Below are 22444 nucleotides of genomic sequence, written 5' to 3' on the forward strand. Positions count from 1 at the left end.
TTTAATGGCTGAGGCTCCTCCTCTCTCATGCTCAGAAAGAACATGCTTTTGACGCGGCGCTGCACTCGCTTTGGCGGGCTCAGCCTCCTCCACCCCTTCAATATTAGGGGGGCTGAGCCCCTTACTAAGGAATAGTGAGGGGGCTGACGGCACCTTCACTCACCTAGAGTTGGCACGCTTGCCTAAGTTACAGCTGCATCTTCTGTGTTGAAAAAAGAACTTGCAGCTTCTGCATTAGATCACCAGCCAGTTGAGGACTATTAGCAGTATAGATTCTTTGATTCCATTTGGAGTGGAGAGAATTCTGAGCTGCAGCTGTTTTTAATAAATCACAAAATGGTTGGGGAGGAATGAGGCTAAAGCATAGATATGGGATTGACTACCTTTGAGAATGGGAAGCATTGATTGAGCCTAAGGGGGAAATGGCTAATTTGCAAGAGAGTTAAAGGAGTGGGATTGATATCAGAAGTCTGGAAAACTCCTAGGAAAGAACTACAGAAGTGGAAAAGGGAAGGAGAGGGGTACCAGTAATTGTTACCCACCCCAAGCCCTTTGGACAGGACACGCTGCTTTATTTAAAAAGAATTGCTATAAGGATTTATCATTTTTGATAGAACTGAAATGTCCCATGATAATAAGCTTGATTTCATACTGTAACTAAATTGTAAACGAATACTTTTTACATTCTACCAGTCACATAGCTCATTTATTGTGTTTTCAGAAATTAAATTCCCCTGTAAAATAAAACATGTCGTAGAAATATTTGGAGGGGAAGGAAAATCCTATTCAACTCAGTACATAACAGGGAAACAATAAACAATAATAATTCAATTATCTTTGTTCAGCCGCTCTTTTTCTCCCTCTCTCCTTTTCTCTCTCTCTCTTTTCTTAGGAAGAGATGATATTGGCTGATATTTCAGTTGTCTGCTCAGCTGGTGAGGATTCTGTTTCACGAGACACAGATCTCCTCTTGTCTTCTGCCAAAGAGGATAGCTTTCAGGCCGAGCTGCTGGCAGAAGAAGTGCCCTCTGGAGATGAATATGAGTGTATATCCCCTGATGATATCTCTCTGCCACCGCTTTCTGAGACACCAGAGTCCAACCTTCTGCATTCTGAAACAGAGCTAGAAGAGCCACCTTGCTGTAGTTCACATAGCCTGCATGTCAGCTCCTATAGCGTGCAAATGCAGATAAATGCTGGCGGCAAAAGAATGATGGATGAATGTGATCCTTTAACCTCCGTTGCTTACGCTGACACGCCTGGTCACAGAAAGGAACACATGTCAGATCAGCCAGGGAGTTTTTCTTCCTCTACCCTAAGCTACCACTCAAAACACAAAGCAGAGTCCCCTTTTGCTCACAGTCCACCAGAAATGCCTGAGGCCAGTCCCCTCACATGCATGCTTAAGGCAGAGCCTGCCTATTGCATGACGAGTGAAGTGTGCGAGACCCGTTTGCAACGCCACGAGGTCCACAGAAGCATGACAGAAGCACAGGGACAATTGCATGACGGAAATAACTTCACTAAAAGCCAAGATAGGCTGCATGCTTCACCCAACGCATTCTCAGATCTCCTGTTTCAATCAGACACCACCAGAAGCTGCCAGAGGCAGATGGTCACCCGAGAAGAGATTAAAAGTATATCTGAAAAGAACAGCATGGTCAGCCTTTGTGGACAGGCGCCTAACTTCGCCAAGCTTCTGTCTAATGTAACTGTCATGGAAGGTTCTCCGGTGACTTTGGAAGTAGAAGTAACAGGATTCCCAGAGCCAACGCTGACCTGGTGGGTAGCTTACAATGAGAAAACCTAAATATAAATAGAGAAATCCCCACAGAGTCACATATAACCGAGTGCCAATTAGAAAACCAGAGCTACTTGTTTGGATCGCGCCACATGATTCCATTTCCAGCCAAAGCCCAATTCAAAAGTCATAATATGCATGCAATGTTAGGCCTTGATGCCACCATAACTCTCAAATGTCAAAGTGATTAAAGCATGCCCCACCCGAAATGTTAAAAAAAGTTTTTAAGATAAATGATAAACATCTCAATTTCCCAACAAAACATTCCAGTTGCTAAAAGTGCATTAAATTTCCTTTTCAAAGATCTTATGAGTATGAGTGGATTGCTCTACATTGACAGACCAATGTCCATATTACCCAGAAAGCAGAGGAAAAATGGGGGTATTATTTACCTTGTCCTGGATTCGCTGCACCACATTACTATTTATCCATGCCCAAGAAGACTTTGTCACCACAACCTGCTACGAAACACTGGGCACTGCCACTTTGCCAGATGAGAAACTGGGGCTAATAGGCTCCCAACCAAAGAACCCCAACACAGTATGCAGTGATCGATCTTGAGGATTTTTGCTTTTTAAAAAAATTCTCCCGTTTTCAACAATAAGTACTCCAGACACCCTGAGTTTCAAGTTCAAGTTGCTACATTCCTAAAAGAAAGTAAGAGGGACAGCCCCAAAGTCCAGTGAAAGTTCAGAGTTGGTCACTCTTCTGGATTGAGGCCACTGTCTTGCTCAAGATATTCCAATGCAGTCATGCCAAAGCTATGATTCAACAAACGCAAAGGTCCTTCGGCTGTATCCAGCCAACAACGTGTTTGTCCCAGACATCACAACCCATGACCACCCATGGCAATTCTTCCACAGGCCAACTTAGAAAGAAAATGCATTCCCAGCAGAAGGGCCTTGGATATGGGCCAACAGCTTTTATTTTGCTGATTCTTGCTCTGGAATGATACAGAGCTGATGACAAGTTTTTTAGGGGCAAATCCAGTATAAAAGGTAAAAAAAGACTCATGGTAATGAAATCAGAGAGGGAAGAGAGTGTGCAGAAGAGGAATTTCTACTTGTTTTCATCTTTAAATGGAGCTTCTTGGGTTCATAGTAAGACAGGACAAGCTGAATCTTAGTAAGACATTTTCCCACATATATTTTGCTGCAAATCCACATTTAGTTAGCTAAGTAAAATGTAGATTGATTCTAAGATCATCTCACATTGTCACTTATTTCCTTTCCTCTATCCTTTATTCCTTGCCTCTTTTATGGCAGTGTATGCTGTGGTGGCGCTGTGGGTTAAAGCCTCAGCGCCTAGGACTTGCCGATCGAAAGGTCAGCGGTTCGAATCCCTGTGGCGGGGTGCGCTCCTGCTGCTCGGTCCCAGCGCCTGCCAACCTAGCAGTTCGAAAGCACCTACGGGTGCAAGTAGATAAATAGGGACCGCTTACCAGCGGGAAGGTAAACGGCGTTTCCGTGTGCGGCTCTGGCTCGCCAGAGCAGCGATGTCACGCTGGCCACGTGACCCGGAAGTGTCTCCGGACAGCGCTGGCCCCTGGCCTCTTGAGTGAGATGGGCGCACAACCCCAGAGTCTGTCAAGACTGGCCCGTACGGGCAGGGGTACCTTTACCTTTACCTTTTTATGCTCTTGTAGCTACTTTAGTTTACCTGCACTCCACATAGAAAGAAAACAGAATTGTAGAGAGACAGCATTTTTATGTGTGTGCATATAACATCTTTGAAACCAGAAACTAACCCATGTTGAACAGAATTATTATCAGAATACAGTTGAGAAGCAAATGGAACAGCTAAAACCTATCCCTGTGTTGTCACTAACCAATTCTTATATTATTTTTGCTTTTAAAATACCCTAATCTTATTTCCTTTGGGAAACCTGCTGCCAGCTTTCAGCAGACCTTAATACTTAGACCATTTTATTTAATACAAAAAATGTTACTGCAGCTTGTTCAGCGTTTGAACAAAATATTTTTTTACAACAGAAAGATTATTAAAAATAAGTCCAGGAGGGAATTTTCACAATAGGAATTAAGCATGGATGTTATGATGCTCTAATATTGATGGCAACAAAATATGCTTTTTGCCAAAAAAGAAGAAGAAAGGAATACAGTGATACCTTGGGTTACAGAAGCTTCAGGTTACAGACTCTGCTAACCCAGAAATAGTACCTCGGGTTAAGAACAGTTTCAGGTTAAGAATGGACCTCCAGAACGAATTAAGTTTTTAACCTGAGGTACTACTGTACTATATAACAGGCATAGGGAGACTCGGCTCTCCAGATGTTTTGGGACTACAACTCCCATCATCCCTGACTACTTGCCTGTTAGCTATGGATGATGGGAGTTGTAGTCCCAAAACATCTGGAGAGCCGAGTCTCCCTATGCCTGCTATATATAAACAACACTAATTGACCTAAGGTAATATGTAAACAAGAGCAGATGTTGGAAGGCAGTGGGGGCAGAAGTAATTAGCTGATCTGCAGTGCCATTTATTCATTTCCTATCGAGTGTGTGGTGGAAAACATGGGGCAGTCAGTGCCCCCCTCCACCAAGTCAACTTTAAATGATAGGCTGCTCTTGGTAAATAAGAGGTCAGCCAGAAGATAGGTAATTCATAGATTTTGCTGGGACTACATCAATTGCCTCCTACAATTCTTGGCATAGCTACTTCTTAACGTATCAATGTCCACCCATTCTTGGGTGTTTTTGCAATGACAGTTCTCCCTCTCATTGCCTATTTCCCCACTCAAAGTTACAGGATGGTATTAGCCGTGGAATGAGGCACATACCTAGCTATGACATGGGGACAGTAACAGTTTTCTAGTAACACAAAATAGACACAGAACATTGCCAAACTTTATTTTGGGGCATGTTCCCCAATGAAAAACAAAACAAAATAATAATAATCCCCTGTTCTGATGTCTCTCTCACTTACAGAATAACCCCAGTCAATTCAGCAGGACAGTTTCCTTTGGGTCAAATAAATGCTCCCAAATATAAATGAAACAGGAGCTCTTGCCTTGCCTTTATGGAGCCAAACAAAATGTCACAAGAAGCTCCCCTTTAAGAACATATACTTCAAGATCCCAGGCTTTATTTAACCTCTTTCCTGCTAATTAAACCTTTCCCTTCTCTCTCCCCCCACCCTTTTTTTAACCACAATAACTTACCCTAAATAGTTGCAAACCCAATCCTCTCTTTTTAATAAAAGACACCAGGAGGCAGGGAACTAATGTTAGCGATTTGTCCCTACCGCCAACTTCCTGTCATAGGTCTGTAAGAGCTTGTTTGACGCAACAGATTGTTTTGCTTGGACAAACATTAATGTTAACCTGACTTGAAAACTGACTCTCTGCTTCAGGTACAAGAAGGGCCAGAAAGTGACTGGAGATGAGCACTTAAAAATCTCACACAAGGACACAAAGTATGCTTTGTTCATTGAGAAGGTGTGTGACACAGACGCTGGCCTCTATGTGGTCCGGGCTAAAAATTCTAGTGGCACGGTCTCCTCAAGTGCCATTCTCCATGTGCAAGGTAACAAGCCACCTATAAAAAGAATAGACTGGATAATCATCTGTGCCCTCTACTTGGTTGTTTCACTTGCGTACTGGCTGTTCACTTAGCACAGCAGCACACCAGCATCACGGGACTTTAACTTTCACACTTGGAGACGACAGCAAATGGCCGCCTTTCGCTGCACCTCACATCCCTTTCACCCCCTTTGGTTATGAGTCACTCTGAATACAGTGCTTCTGATATTAATATCACAGCTACACTGGTTGTCGTTATTCATTCATTACTATATCAATGTTACTTGGGGGTGGGGGGGGGAAGAGATTTGTAAAGACACCTAGTAGGCTTTTTTGTGCTTTAGAACTAAACACAAGCAATAAAAAAGAAATGTATTATTTATGGGTTACGATTGGATTGCTGGCATCTACTTCAATTTATCTCCTGTTTTTGTTTTTTTTAAAAAAATAATCATACTGTGAATGCTTTAATGAAAATCCACCAAGGTTTCATACACTTAGAATATTTATAGCATAATTCAAAGGGCTTTACTCCCATTGCCTCAATCTGTGCAACAACTCTGTAAGGTAGGATGGTATGGTTGTATTGTTATCCCCATGTTGCAAGCCTGGAAGAATAGTGGTTTGCTTAAGACCCACGTAGAAGCTTTTGAAAAGGGGATTTTCTGACTTGCAGCTCAGACACTTAAGACAATGCTCAATGCTAGGTTTTGCCAATTTCAGATTGTATGTCAACTTGTCAAAGCGAGAAGATACGAAAATAATCGATGCATTAATCATTTTAATTCACTCTTGAATGTTTTCAAATAGAACAAGAAATTCAGAACGGTGTTTAAAAGGAGGAGAAATGTTTGTGGGTGATGTGGTGTAGTTTAAAACATGATAAAATATAAAGCAAATAAAATGTTAACGAGTACGCCCTTGCTAAAGTAATGAGGAGTAATACTTTTTAAAGCCAGTTAAGAGTCTGAGAAGGAATTTGCTTGGGAATTGCATTTCTTTTATTTTTAAATGTGGGAGCCAGAGCAACATTGTATTATTAGAATTTCTTGCCTTGAAGGATGTAATATCTTTGATTCATAGAATAATATATTGCCAGTTTTGACAAAGGTAAGGGGAGAAATGATGCTATTTAAAGGGAGAGTTCACCTGTACATTTTCACCAAATTCAAATGACAAGTTGATCATCGTTAATTCCTTCCGTTTCCTAGGAAGAGGAGACATACATATATGGTATCTATGTGGTTTAAAAAATGGTTGATAAATATTAGTGTAACTTTTTTCTTGGAGAATAACTTTCTTCTTTCTTATAATGACTGCTTTGAGGGAAATTAATGTTTTTTAAAAGAAATCCAATCTCTTAAAAGAAAATTACAATATGAAAATAAATCTTCAAGTGCACAGTGTGCTGTGGAAAGAATATCTGTTACAAATGGCAGGGAGGGAGGGGGTACGAAGATGGAGAGAAGAGGAGTTTTAGCCAACTGGCTGCAGATTTATTAGAGACATGTAAAACTGAAAGGAGATCAGTCTTCTAGGCAGCCCTGTCCTTGAGGCAAAGAAAGCAGGGGAGGGAGGCCAGTTGATCCAAGACGACAACTTATCATCGTTCTATGAACAGAATATATTGGGCGGATGATGTGCTACACTTGTGGGCACAGGCGCAGTAAGCCTGACTCCAAGAAGCCAAGGCAGCAGGGATGCATAAGCAAAATTACCACAGTACAACGTTCTTGGATCAAAACATGCCACAACTTTTATAGATTACAGATGTAAGTAGGCTTTGGTTTAGGCCCTGGGTATCCTGAATCATCCAGTCTCCTGATTGGGGGTCGGTTCCTGGGATAGGGTTGCCCTACAACATGCATCAAATAGAAGCAACTCCTTGGGACTACCAATTTGTTGAATGTTGTGGCCCTCAGCCCCTGTCTGGGTCTACAAACAGAAGCACCTCCCCCAGGATACCTTTAATGGGATACCCCATTTCCTTGGAGAGGGAAGGCAGAGACTTTTATAACCCTCTCCTCCGCTGTTGACTCAGGATCCTATCCAATGCTTTAGTCAACAAAAGTTGTGATGATTGCTATCAGGCAGGCAGGCCCAATCTATTTGCAGGAGAAATTTCTCCCTGGCCCTGAATACGGTGGCTGAAACTTCCGTAGCAAGGTCATACAGCAAACCATGCTAACAAGGGTGGGAGATAAAACTCTTGACTGGCAACAGAATTTGGAGGCGGACCTGAATATATCTTGAGGGAAAGGACCTGAGTGAAGACTCCTGATGGAGTCCCAGTCAGTTCTGCCCCCTGAAGCTCTGTCTCTGGGCTCACCCGCAATTGGTTGATTGGTGGGCGGGAAATTCAAATTTCCAACGGCCAGGAGGAGGCCATAACTGCCACTTCACATTTCAAGGTCAATGGAGCTTCCTTTACATCCACCCTTATACATGAATGACATTGCAACAGAATTCTCCTTGTAGCTCCTTTCGGAATACTGCACAGGTGGTAACAAAGTAGGGGAAAAGTTGTGTTCCAGAAATCGCTGGCAATAGTTTCACATGCTGTCTCAGATAACACAGCTGCTTCACACATGCGTTGACGATAGCTGCATCAGCAGTCAAAGACTAGCGCATGTGAGTAACCCATCACAGTTCTAACACAACACATGTATTTCATATCATGCCTCTTCTGAAATGCAATCCTTTTCAGTGGAGTCAGTTCACACACCTGGTGCAAGCGATGTGCATTCATATGTGAACTAGCTCTAAGTGGAAAGAGCAAAAAGTTCTCACTATGTGAAGAGAGAGAGGAGGTGGTGTTTTCCATAGAAGCGGAATTGGAGTTTACTTGCGGCAATGTTACTCTCCCTTCCTTTGTCTAGCAGTCAGATCTGCCCCTACATAAAATGTGCTTCCATCCATCTTTCTGCCAGTGCTGTTGCAGGCCTGCATATGGCTATGCAGATCTATTATTAGATGCTTCATTGATTGGAGACTCCTTTCCTGGTACATAACAGAAACTCCTTTCCCTACAAAGTAATGGGGACGAACATCCTTCTGTGGGGAGCTCCTTTTCCTTAAGGCTATTTGCATAGTGTGTCTAAATTATTTTGAGAAAGTTTGTGGAGTTAAAGAGTAAATATTTGTACTCAGGCTTTTATAAACAGAGTGTTGGAGTTTGAGTCCCCCCGTTTCTCTCTCCTTTCCACCAGCAAGAGTTCAGAGGTCTTTTGCAGCTGCCAGACAGGTGCTGCTTTCGCCTTGTACATTCATGGCTTGGCTAGGAAAGCGACACCTGTTTAACTTTTGCCTGTCGCACAGCAGTTACATGGCACAAAATGTCTTAAAGTTAAATGCTGTCTGGAAGGGTAGTGTGACAACTCAACTCTGCTTTCATTCCCAATTGTGACTTAAGCTCTTCCTTTTTCTAAAATACATGAACAAACGGCCACAAACAAATTGCGAAAGAAACCAGCACCAAACCATAACACTGGATCTCTATGCTGGGAAAAGCTTTACCGGTTGAAATTATTGGTGACCCAAGGGAACTTCCAGTAAAATAAAACATAAAATAAAATATGTACTATTCCCTTTAGATCTCATCTTTCCTCCAAGGAGCTCAAGCTGGCAAACTTGGTTGTCTCCCTCCCAGTTTCATCCTCACAACATCCTGTGAGGTAGGTTAGGTTGAGAGACTGTGGTTGGCCCAATGTCATCCAGTGAGCTTCAGTTATAAGCAGGGATTTGAACCTGGTCTCTCAGATCCAAGCCCAACATTCTGACAACACTACACAACCATAGGAGCCAACTCCAAGAGGCCGAGGGGTCCTAGGTAAAGGTAAAGTGACCCCTGACCATTAGGTCCAGTCATGGCCGACGCTGGGGTTGCGGCGCTCATCTCGCTTTATTGGCCGAGGGAGCCGGCGTACAGCTTCCGGGTCATGTGGCCAGCATGACTAAGCCGCTTCTGGCGAACCAGAGCAGCACATGGAAACGCCATTTACCTTCCCGCCGGAGTGGTACCTATTTATCTACTTGCACTTTGATGTGCTTTCGAACTGCTAGGTGGGCAGGAGCAGGGACCGAGCAACAGGAGCTCACCCCGTTGTGGGGATTTGAACCGCTGAGCTTCTGATTGGCAAGTCCTAGGCTCTGTGGTTTAACCCACAGCACCACCTGCATCCCGCCAAGGGGTCCTAGCCCCCCATAAAATATTTAAGGGGGCAGTGGGGGCAAAGTTGATGGGCATTGCCATTCAAATGGTGTGCAGGCACCGTGTCATGTGATCGATTATGTATGGTGGAGTTCACCTGCCCCCCATATTTTATTCATGTTGGCACCTCTGACACCACCTCCCTTCAAGCCTAGTCAACAGCATCTAAACAACGGGCCCTAACAGCACAAAAAGGACTCTTATTAACCTGAGCAGGTTAAATAGGACTAATGAGATTTTGACAATATGACACTTAAATACCCACGGCACTGAAAATGCAAAATATTCCATTTGGAAACCCCAAACCACACCCACCTGACCCACCCCTAATATAATGACAGGTAGGCTAAGACATGGCCTTTACTCTGAAGTGTGTTTCCAAGTGGTTTCAATTGAAGTCATTCAGAAGCACGCTTCAGAGGCCTGGTGACTGAGGAGTGAATGCACCTGTTTTGCTCAAGAGGCCTGGGAGTCTTAGAAATAAGACTATTTGGCTGTCCTAACGGCTCGTCACTTGTATTTTGTCCTCCTAATTAAATTCAAACCCTTACTGCACCCAGGAATTTAGGGGATTCTGGTACCCAAAAACTCATAACAATACTCTGTAGGCCCTGAGGTGGACTAGTCAATGCTTACTTAGCCCAGAACATTCTGGAATCCTGGTCTAGATCAAGGAATGGATCTGCCATAGACAGACAGCACCCAGCTGTCAAGCTTGGCCTGCAGGGCTCGTGGAGACAAGGACTTATCTTGGTCTAAGACATTAACCCAAATGGGGCTGCCTACATACTTTAAAGCACATTCTTTTCCTCAAAGAATTCTGGGCACTGTAGCTTACTCCTTACAAAGTTACAATTCCCAGCAACCCTTAAGAAACTACAGGGACCAGAAGTCTTAGAGGGAGGAAAATATGCTTTGAATGTGCTTCAGGGGTAATGGTGGGTGCACATTCTAGGTTTCTGCTGCTGGAAAATGCTTTGGGGAACTGGTGTTTTGTGGGGTAGAAAGGTTCAAGACCCCCAAGCTTAATCCCTTTCATTTCCAGGTTGGACTGGGAAAGATCCTCACCTGAAACTCTGGAGAGCCATTGCTAGTCAAAGTAAACAATCCAGACCCTCCAAGTGTCCCTATTTTCCAGGGACAGCCCTGGATTCACAGAAGCCGTTCCAGTTTCTGATTTGATCCCAGAATGTCTCATTTTTTCCTTAGGGCGTCCCTGTTTTCATCAGAGAAATGTTAGAAGGTATGGAATTGGATATCCCAAATTTCATTAGATAAATGTTAGAGGGTATGCAGTAATGAGAGATAGATGGACCTGGTGGTTTGGCATGAGACAAATTCTTATGTTTTTCCTATGAAATACTCCAGGGATGCTTCACTTTACCGGGCTTCTTTAAAATTCCTCCTCAGCTCAGAAAGAAGATGGTGCCTATTCCTTCCCTGCAGGACAGAATTAGCAGTCAGGATTTCCTGGTATGAAGCAATATAAATAACCAGGAACCTGGCCAGGAGTATAAGAAGCAGAGCTGTGATAGGTGCAAAGGCGAGTCGGTATATGTTTCCTGGTATCCCAGGAAATGTTCCAATTCAATAAAATAAAGGGCACATTTTGATGATGTAGGGGCACTGCCTAACAGATACTCTGAGGAGAAAGGAGTTGTGGTGGAAAAGAAAAGCAATTAACAAGCAGGCATGATACAACATATTTTCTTTTTTTGAGGCTCATGTGTATCTCTTCCTAATGAACCCATGGACTATGACAGTCATGTACAGGCTTGCCAATCAAATGTGGTAAAACTGTGTTCTATCAGGCTTGTTTATTTCTTTTAGATATTTTTACCTCACTCAGCAGGAATCCCAGAGCAGGCAACATTAAAACCCTTATAATCAACAAAAACTAAAACAAGCAACAAAGCAATAAAGCCAAGCAAATACTCAAAAAAATTAATAGCAGTACAAAGAAAACCTTCACGAGGTTTTCTGTCATAAAATATCTATAGCATTTGGATGCCCTGGACAAATATAATTTTCCTCTGGCATGGAATAGCAAACAAAGATGGTGCCAGGCAAATCTCTTTGGGGAAGGAGCTCCATAAAAAGAGTTCTGTACAACTGAAAGGGGTTTATTGGTAGCCGAGAAAGTCAGTGAACTCTAATTTGCTTAAGTTCTCTCCCGGCACATAATAATCTGCCTTGGCTCTTTCCTTCACATCTCTACAGAAGGTGTGTTGAACTTGTGGCCCTCCAAACGTTACTGAACTCCAACTCTCATAAGTCCCTTCTAGCACGGTCAATGGTTGGGGATGAGGGGAAATGTAGTCCAGCGAAATTTGGACAATGGCCACAGGTTCGCCATCCTTGCCCTACAATCCACCCAATTCTGCCTAGGCTGCACCTGCCTGATTTCCGTCTCTGCAGCCAGCAATTTTAAAAAAGTTTTTATTTTTTGTGATACAAAAACAAACAAGGAAAAATACCTATAGCGTCTCCACTTTCAATTCATATGGCCAGGGCCAGATTTAGGTTTAATGAGGCTCTAAGCTACTGAAGGTAATGGGGCCCTTTATATGTCCCACTGTCCTTTGTCAACAACAAATTGTTACAGTTTTTGTGTGTTGAATATATGCTATATGGTAATTAATGGACCTAATAGTTATCTAAAGTCATTTGCACATGTTGCCATGCAACCAGTCCATGCAGAATGTAGGCACCCTAAATATAGAAATGAGCAAACCAGTGATATTTTAGGGAGCAGGCTAGCAGGTGGGGCCCATGACTTACATCATAGGAGTCTACACAACACAAAACACTGTTGCTACATATAGGTTTTATTTTATTTGTTTTTTATCTTATATTTTGGAAATGTGCATCCATTTTTTTCCTTTAATTTTTTTTGGGGGGCCCAAGACAGTGGGGCCCTAAGCTATAGCTTGTTTAGCTTATACGTAAATCTGGCACTGCATATGGCTAATCTGACACAACACACACACATACCACAACCCCATGCACACGTACAAACAAACCATACTGCAACCAGCCAAGCTATGGACTCTCCACTCTCTCACAATGCCAATAAAAACAAATAACTATATAAATAAAGGGCCTACCCATGAGACACTGACGCAAAAACCCTGTGCAAACACTATGCAATAGAATAAGAGTGGCCAGCAATTTTTAAAGCGAAAGCCAAGAGCTGTGTTCTTGCAGCATGGGCAGAGATGTCACAGTAATACATGTTTGAAATATACTATTATGAGACTTGGTTCAGGGCAATGAGGTTGGTGAGTTTTAAAAAGTCTCTGTAATTCCCTGCTCAACCAGGGTGTGCAGTTATATAGCTATTCAGTTACATAGTTACATACTACCAAGCAAAAATAATATCCCAGCCGAGCCTCTGTAACGAGCAAAATCTATTTTATTAAAATGGATGTGTTACCAAGCTTCTGGGAGGGGAGTAGAAAAACTATAGCTTCTGTGTTTCTCTGAAATAATATTCAAAACTATGAAGCTATCTCGACTTCCTAACATGGCTCTAAGCATGTTGCACTGTTTCTTAGCCAGGAGAACCTTTTGTATGCCACTGCTTAGTCCAGGGTAAATGATATTTTTTAAATTTTACACCTTAAACAGGCTATCTAGATGAAAATACTGTCCAGTAAATCTTTGGAAACTTGAAGTTAGGTGGTAGTAGAGAAGCCAGATTCAGATGCTATTCTAGGCTGCATAAACAGAAGTATAGTGTCTTGATCAAGGGAAATCACAGGACCACTATTTTTTGCCTTGGTCAGACTACACCGGAGTGGATTGGCACACCGGGGGTGGGGATGCTATTAATAAGTCAGAAATTAAATCATAATAATAACAACAACAAAACCGCTATGGAAAACCACATCTCATTTTTTAATACTCCCCAGCGCCATCCGGTGTTGTATGTTTATAATGCATTCAAAACACTATCTTTTTTACTAATGTAGCTGAGTCTCTGGAATCGTGTGAGGAATAGTTGAGGGAATTGGGTGTGTTTAACCTGGAAAAGAGGAGACCGAGAGGAGATATTATAGACATCTTCAAATATATAAAGGGCTGTCACATGGAGGATGGAGCAAGCTTGTTTGCTCTTGCTCCGGAGGGTAGGACTCGAACCAGTGGCTTCAAGCTACAATAAACGAGATTCCAACTTAACATGAGGAAGAGCTTTCTGAAGGTAAGAGCTGTTCAACTCCCTTGGAATGTGGTGGACTCTCCTTCCTTGGTTTCTAAGCAAAGGTTGACTGGCCATCTGCTGTGGATGTTTTAGTTGAGATTCCTGTATTGCAGGGTGCTAGATTAGAATGATGACCCTCAGGGTCCGTTTCCAACTCTACATCTCTATGATTTTATGAACTTGTGGGTGCAGAGCTTTATGGGAAGTAAGCTTCCATGTTAAGCACTGCCAAAGGGGCCCCTTTGAACCCTATGCTGATTTCTTCTTGTGAAATAGCTTTGGCAGCATTAGGGTGGTCCCCGGTTCATACAAGCCATGCGTCTGAAAGCCACAGAGGACCACTAACAGCGAGTCCCTCAAAGACCAAATCAAGTTAATAAATTAAATAAGCTATGGCAATTTCAATTTTAAAAAAATGAAAGCAGGCTCCTTTCTTCCTTGCCCCCCTGGAATCCTTATCACATTATGCTTTTTGGCACATGATGATTACTCTGTATAATGTCCATGTGTGTAAACAAGTGCAAAGACATTTTGGGGAATGCAAATTGCTACTTTAAAAGCTTCTGGGGACTGGTGTATGGCCAAAGGGATTTTGTGACTTAGCCTCCCACTTCGAACGGCTGATCATCGTGGCACATCACAAACTACTTTCGAAATTCTCTTCGTTTTGAAAGCTCTTAGGCATGTAGTATAGAGCATGGCTGACAGAAAAATCTCAAGTGCGACAGAACTAGGAATCTGGTTCTTTGGATCCTATCCACTGCCTGAATTTGTATCATCAACAAGTGCGACTAGGCAGATTTGTGCAGTTTGAAACTACTTCGGCATACTAGACCCCATAGTGAGCAGCCACCTGTTTTGCAGCCAGTTCTACTGGATTATTGCCAACAAGTCAGAGTTGCTCTTTCTTCGGAGGTTCTATATTGGACAACTTTGAAAGCCAGATACGTGCTAAAGTGGCATGAGCGAATAACGGATAACTATTTTCCAGCTATACCCCCACTCAGATAGGAAGTACAGAGTCCTCATGATATGATTTTTAAAACACTATTTATAAGCCTATTAATCAACAAAATCCTCAAAGTGGTGAACCTGAAACCATATACAGTGGAACCTTGGTTCTCGAACGTCTCCGTTGACGAACATTTCGGAACCCGAACGCCGAAAACCCGGAAGTAAATGCTTCCATTTTTTCGAACGCGCCTTTGAAGTCAAACAGTCTTTTGGAATGTATTATGTTTGAAAACCAAGGTTCAACTGTACAGTAAAACATGCCAATAAAATAAAACTTTAAAAACACATTGACATAAGAATGTGTCAGTATGTAAGTGATATCCGGATATATACCATCATATTGTAAAATTACTTGTCCGGATAGGATTGCTTAAACTGTAGACCTGAAGGAGTGTCTCCACCCCCATCGTTCAGCCCAGACACTGAGGTCCAGCTCCGAGGGCCTTCTGGTGTCTCCCTCACTGCGAGAAGTGAGGTTACAGGGAATCAGGCAGAGGGCCTTCTCAGCAGTGGCACCCTCCCTATGGAATACTCTCCCATCAGGTGTCAAGGGGATAAAGAACTACACAACTTTTAGAAGACACCTGAAGGCAACCCTGTATCGGGAAATTTTTTAAATATTTGATGTTATATTATGCTTTTATATGTGTTTGAACCTGCCCAGAGTGGCTCGGGTAACCCAGCCAAATGGGTGGGGTATAAATAATAAATAATTTATTATTATTATTACAGCAGCACACTGAAAACAATACAGCAAATATTCTGCCTAATAATGTCCGCCTAATAATAATATGTCATTCAAACAATAATTTTACATGCCACTTACAAACATAGTGGCATAGGACCCAATTAGCCCCCACAATAAAATATTTTGAGGGGGCTGGGCCCCCGCAAAGGTGAAGGGCTTTGCCATTCAAATGGTGTGTGTGACCATGTCATGTGATCGATTATGCGAGGTGGGGCTTCCCTGGGCTGCCCACAATGTTTTATTCAAGTTGGCATAGGGGTGATTGACAGCCGTCATTCTATGCACAACACATGAAGCTTTCCTCTTTCAACCCTACTTTCTGTTTCTGCCAGTCTGCTTCAAGCTACTAGCAAAGCTTTGACGCTGATCTCTTTTGAGGCCCCTGCCCCCTTGCACTCGGCCGTTTGTCATCCCAAATGATCCAAATGATACAGAAGGAATACATAGCTTAGGTAACTAAAGGATACAGATTTTTTTTTTATAATCATGCCATAAATCATCAAGCAGAGGGCATTTTATTTCTCCATAGCCTCACTGCCTGTAGACACAGCACTGCAGGAAGGCAGCAAAAAGGGGGCTGAATTTTCCTGGTGTGTCTTCTAAACATGTTAAGAGATCAAATGCAGGAGTTGGTTCGCAGGGGAATAGCACAGAAGGGATTTCTCTCCTCCCTGCCTGCCCCCACTTCATTCATTTTTCATTTTTCTTGCACGTCCCCAAACACATGGCAGATCACAGTTGCTATACCAAGTGTGCTGCTGGTGATTAACACCCCTCCTACCCACCACACAAATATGCTTACTTACCTCCAACAATTTACATCTGTACACAGTATGAAAACTTTCTCTCATGCCCACTACAGTGGTACCTTGGGTTACAAACACCTCAGGTTACAAACAGTTCGGGTTACAGACGCCATTAACCCAGAAGTAGTACCTCAGGTTAAGAACTTTACCTCAGGATGAGAACAGAAATGGTGGTGCAGTGGCAGCAAAAGGCCCCATTAGCTAAAGTGGTACCTCAGGTTAAGAACGGACCTCCGGAACAAATTAAGTTCGCAACCAGAGGTACTACTGTATACCACGATACCCAAAAGGAGCTAATTCAACCATTAAGGAATCTTTGCTATGGGAAGTCATTTACCTGTACTTCAATCTCAGCAGCAGCATTTTGCCTTTAAAAACAAAACAAAACAATATACCCCTTCTCTTCTTTTCTTTTCCTAGTACAAGGAGTGCAGCCAAGCTTCATTAAAAAATTTAGACATGCTACTCTTCAAGAAGGAGATGATTTAAATCTGCACTGTACAATATCTGGAAGACCGAGGCCAAATGTCATTTGGACAAAAGATGGCATCAGGGTGGCAGCCAGAGGAATGAGTGTATGTCACAGTGTTTTGTAAATGCTCCTTTGGGAAGAACATCACATGTCTGGCTTCACACAGCTAATCTCCCTCTATCTGTATTTCATTGTTTTGCAGATTGAGAAATTAGGGAACACCTATTACCTTTTAAAAAGAAACGTGGTCCTTGCTGACTCTGGGAAATATCTCTGCATTGCCACTAATGAAGTCGGGGAGGCCTCTTGCTCAGCTTTCGTAAGAGTAATAGGTAACTTGGCACACATTATTGGGTCACGTTAGTATAATAAATGAAGACCTTGCTCCCAACTCTGGCTTGACATCCCCATTTTGTTTCAGAGGAGAATAAAAATGTTCCTAGTGCAACAGAGACTAAATCAAAGCAGGAGAGCCGCTATTCATCAGGAAAAGTGAAGGCTGATGCACCTGAAGCATTACAAGGTCATGATTCGCGTTGCTTGAGAGGTCAAAGGCAAACTAAAAACTGTTCCGTGAGGTAACTTCAATTTATGTTTTCTTACCTTGTAAAGTCCTGCGGCAGCTGTTTGAGCATTTCATTTACAGAGATTTCATACCGCTCTCTCCTTTTAGCACTGTACTATTTTGAACAATCAAAGGAAATGCCACACAAAAAGGAGCCAAAGGGGTGTGTGCAGTGTCTTGCGTGCTGTGCGCACCCCAGTTGTCCCAAACTATTCCACGCACACTAACACGTCCCCCATGAAAAGCTACAGCTAAAGGCAGCGGGTCCCTTTTAAGTACTGGAGCAAAGGACTGCAGGTGAAAAGGGAAACCAGCCGTTCCCTCATGGGCTTGCACATAAGTGCCTCAGCCCTCTTCAGATCCCAACAATTATTTCCTAACAAAATTTTTTAGTGTGTGTGTGCACGCTAAGGTTATCTCAGAAATCAAGATGGGCAACGGGGATACATATAGCCTTTGACCCCCTCTGGCAACAGGGAGAAACACTGAGAATTGTGTTGGTGTCATTTAATGAATCGGGTTTCTGGACAATAAGAACATGTGGGTTTTCAAGCATTGTTTCAGATTTTGCCTCTGACCAACTCAAAACTTTTCACTAAGGCGGTCAGCTAACCTAGCATTTGTGAAAATCTAGTCATGCGATTCTCCCACCAGCAGTTTGAAATGGTTTACCACGTACTTTCACAGCACTTTGGGGAAGTGGCTATTCGGTGATTATTAACATTCATGAAGCACCAATAATACTAGCTGATAAAGTTTGGCGTAGTTTTTTCTTTGTATGGAGCATGGCTGGAATGCCCCACATAGAGGAAGTGATAATCAGCACTTAGTGTCTAAAAATAGTGGTGTCGGGGCTTAAACCTGCCTGCGAACTATGCCATGTGTCCTGAAAAACCTCCTCTTTAATCCAAGAATGTGGAGACAGACTGAAGTTGCCCAGTGGTGGCACTTTTAAATATGACTTCATGCATTCCAGAACCACAGCCCTGTTGTTCAAAGAGTGGTTGACCTCTAGTGAGCCTGGAAACAACTTAAGCCCTGGTGGTAATGGTTGGTTGTGATCTCCAGCTATCCTGGTTACACTAGAAAACTGGACTTCCTTCTTTTGACTACAGAAAAACCATACAGCTGTCCTTTAATCACCACCCCAAAGTTCCATCAAGACTGCAAGCAGAAGAGTTGGAAGATGTAGCCTGAGTCATTCAAGAGATGTTAGTTTCAGAATCACGAGGATATTCAGAAATGGCCTCCACAGCAAGCTCTTCATAATGTTTCCCAAAATGGTTTTAGAATTATCACTCAGCAGGTGGCACAGATTGTGTGGTCATCTTTTGTGTTCAGTATACCCAGAAGTTTTATTTTATGTGATCGTAAATGCTTTTGATCATCACCAACTCCTGTGAACCTTTCTTTGGACCCAGTGAGAGCATATTCAAAGTTTTTAAATTCATTACTTTCTCTATCCAAAAGGTTCAGGTTGGAGTTGCACTATGTGATCATATTATTGTCTACAGTAAGTCCACAACTTATGCAGTGATTAAGTTCCAGGGATCGAACTCAAAGCCCAAATTGTGTTTGGTCAAAACCAATTGACTGGCAGGATTGGCAAAGTCTTCCCCCCCCCCCCCCGCCCCCAAACATGCTCTCCTTTTTAAATTTTTTGTCATATGCGTAAAGCTGAATGCACACAAGTTAAATGTGTTTAAAGCTGCAGACTTACTGTGTTCATTCATCAACTTTAAAGACCGTTTCATAGCAGAGAGGAAATTGGGCTGGCCCAATTGTATCCACCCAGGTAGTTTTCCTGGGACAGCAGTGTTTTCAGACCACCAGTGAAACCATCTGCACTCCAAAGGTACACAAGCAGTATCCCTTACAATAGGGGTAGGGATCCTCAGGCCTTGGGGACAAATGTTTATTTTATTAATTAAATTTCTATGTCACCCTTCATCCATAGATCTCAGAGCAGTTCACAGCATAAAAATACAAGATAAATGTGGCCATCCAGGTCCTTGGAACACCCCTCCCCCCGTCTTGCTCCACATCCTCCTCAAGTGTTTTTGCCCAGCTGGAATATGCCCTTGAACTCTGATCTTGCCTCTTAGTTACCTGGGTGGAGGATAGAGAGGGATGTGTGAGGGTGTGTAGAAACTAGTCTGATGTACAAAGATAAATTTTATTTCTCCACCCAATTTTCATAGGAAAAAGTCAAATGGGGGGGGGGGGTGCTTTACTTTTGTTCTGAGTGGACAGTTAGCATTGCGGCCAGACTTGGAAGCTATACCAAAATGAAAGCTGGCTTACCCACTATTATTCCAAACACACCAGACTGGCACATCAGAGCAATTAACTCAAAGAATCTCTCTGACAACGGAGTCCCTATCCTGCTCTTTATATTGAGCTTTTTAAAGGAAATGTCAATGATGCTCAGGATGAAACACACATGACTGACACAAACATACAAAATGGCACCTTTATAATGAGTTCTCCCCCCTTTACTTTATAATGCACTCATCATTATGTTGGGAGTTTCCTCACCCGTTACTGGCTGCCAGGTTGGTGAAATTCACAACACAATAGTATCAGATCCTTGTTTAAATGTGGCTGTATATCACTGGGATGACTTCGTCATGCAGGTGTACGCAATTTGAAGCTTCACAATTTGAAGGCTGTTACCCTTATCACAGGGACACGGGTGGCGCTGTGGGTTAAACCAGTGTTTCCCAACCTTGTGCCTCCAGCTGTTTTTGGACTACAATTCCCATCATCCCTTGCCACTGGTCTTGCTAGTCAGGGATGATGGGAGTTGTAGTTCAAAAACAGCTGGAGGCACAAGCTTGGGAAACAAAGGTCTAGACCAGTGTTTCCCAACCTTGGGTGTCCAGCTGTTTTGGGACTACAACTCCCATCATTCCTAGCTAGCAGGACCAGTTGTTAGGAATGATGGGAATTGTAGTCCCAAAACAGCTGGACACCCAAGGTTGGGAAACACTGGGTTAAACCACAGAGCCTAGGATTTGCCAATCAGAAGGTTGGCTGTTCAAATCCCTGCGACGGGGTGAGCTCCCGTTGCTCAGTCCCTGCTCCTGCCAACCTAGCAGTTCAAAAGCATGTCAAAGTGCAAGCAAATAAATAGGGACTGCTCCGGCGGGAAGGTAAACGGCATTTCCGTGTGCTGCTCTGGTTCGCCAGAAGCGGCTTAGTCATGCTGGCCACATGACTCGGAAGCTGTCTGCAGACAAACACCGGCTCCCTTGGCCTATAGAGCAAGATGAGCATGCAACCCCAGAGTCGGTCACGACTGGACCTAATGGTCAGGGGTCCCTTTACCTTTACCTTTACCTTTACCCTTATCACATGGTAATATATGATAAGACCATGTTTGTTACATATTATATAGAGAGGTGATTTTAAAGAAAATAATTCAGTGTAAAAGTAAACAAGTAGGAAACAAGTTACAAAATATAAAGCAAGGACAAAGAAGGTTACAAATAAATCATATACTGTTGCGTAATCAGTTTGAAGGAGTCAAGCAGACAGGTGGCAATATTCTAGCATCTTCCATGCAGCTTCCAGGCTGCCATGTTGCTCCCTTCTGACCCAAAAGTTATTACTGAAACCACAAATGAGAATAAGGGGAAGGCAGGGGATGACCACGCTGACTAACTTCCGTTAACTCAAAAAGCTGCAAACTTATTCTGTATACTTTCCCCCCCTAGCAATTTTCACTTTTGTGTGTGTTTCTCCAATAAGAAAATGTGCCACAATATATGATCCCATTTTTTCTGTTTTAAGGAGGTTAGAGATTTTGGAAATTGCCACTCAAAAGTGCACATCAACTGAGCTCTCTGATTTTTAGGTGTGAGATGGGATGCATTGGAGAGGCCCTGCACCTTTGGGTTTGTTTATGACTTCTTCTGTCTTAGCCCAGAGTAAAGAGTTTCACTCATCTGTCACAAAAGTTGTGGACTATGTTCTTGTTTGCTTCGTTTAGCTTATCACACATTTCCTCCTCACAGCAAAAGCACAGAAGTGAAATCTGTCTACATAACCCATTGTGATTATATTATATCCAACCGCATAGCAAGAACTAAAACGTAACAAATGTAACTTGTCCATAAGAAATAAATATTTTGCTTGAAAATGTTAGTGTAAAGTTCATTTATTTTTTCCCCCTCTTACATTTTGTGAACACATCAGAATGTGAATATGTGCATATAAACAACATCCCTCTCCTTATCTTTCAAAAGTATTGATTTGTTGAAAAAGCAGCAAACAAAAATGAAACTTCAGTTTCTAGACGTAATGCATATTCATTCAGACAACACCCACAATTCATGGTTTGACAATAAATCATATGTTACACTGTAGCCATTCTGTAATAAACCATGTGGTTAATGATGACTGTTCATTATAGATGAAAGTAATTTATTTGTAAATCACTGGGAATGCAGAAAAAACAACCCGCTTACTAGACTACAGGTTTTTAAATTTCATCTTTCTCACACACACATATTCTGCTATTCCCTCCGTGTGGAGATTTAAAACCAAGTAGAGAAGAATGTCTGAAAAGGGCTATAGTTATAGGGTGTGAAGCTGACCCTTAGAAGAGCTTTTGAATTACTTGTGCCTTGTCATTGTGGTTGGTATCAGTACTTTATATACTCTAGTGCTCTAGTCAGCGACTAATTTTAGTAGCTGCCATATTTTAAATTGGGCCTGGGCTGAAGGCCTAGCAAGATTGGCTTCAGCTGCCTACGGCTGACACAAGCCGACACACAACCACAGGGGAGGCTTAAACTTCATCTCCTTAGTAGAAACAACCACAGAAGTTCTGACACAGTTTTGATGCTCTGTTTTTTTGGCTTGAATAGCCGAGGGAATAGCTGTTGTACATAACTAGGGTCTAGGCAAAAGTCTGTAGAATTTGGGAACAAGGCAAAAAGTCCCCTGGGGTCTGAACTGAACCCTCAGGCCATGAGCTACTTATTGTAATGCTACTGCTGCCTTGGGGAAAAGTAAGATCCTATGCGGACACCGTTGAGTTGAGGTGATAGCCATAGATCAAACCTGCCCTGGTTGTCAA

The 22444-nt window shown here is 42.6% G+C and overlaps 1 protein-coding gene across 6 annotated transcripts in view; it reads left to right on the forward strand.

Moving 5' to 3' along the window:
- The window catches only part of CCDC141 (coiled-coil domain containing 141), a 114372-nt gene extending 92870 nt beyond the window's left edge, over window positions 1–21502 (forward strand). For 3 of the 6 annotated variants that reach the window (XM_083703711.1, XM_083703710.1, XM_083703712.1), the window contains 7 exons: window positions 893–1782; window positions 5171–5343; window positions 16742–16896; window positions 16996–17125; window positions 17215–17371; window positions 18474–20074; window positions 20366–21502. In XM_083703711.1, coding sequence (XP_083559837.1) covers window positions 893–1782; window positions 5171–5343; window positions 16742–16896; window positions 16996–17125; window positions 17215–17371; window positions 18474–18555 — 1587 coding nt within the window. In that variant the 3' untranslated portion in view covers window positions 18556–20074; window positions 20366–21502. Of the gene's footprint in view, window positions 1–892; window positions 1783–5170; window positions 6741–16741; window positions 16897–16995; window positions 17126–17214; window positions 17372–18473; window positions 20075–20365 lie in introns of those variants that run through there. The other 3 variants (XM_083703714.1, XM_083703715.1, XM_083703713.1) reach the window with 2 other exon arrangements.
- The last annotated feature ends 942 nt before the right edge of the window (window positions 21503–22444 follow it).

The sequence above is a fragment of the Podarcis gaigeae genome, assembly GCF_964106915.1.
Source record: "Podarcis gaigeae genome assembly, chromosome: 1".
NCBI lineage: Eukaryota > Metazoa > Chordata > Lepidosauria > Squamata > Lacertidae > Podarcis > Podarcis gaigeae.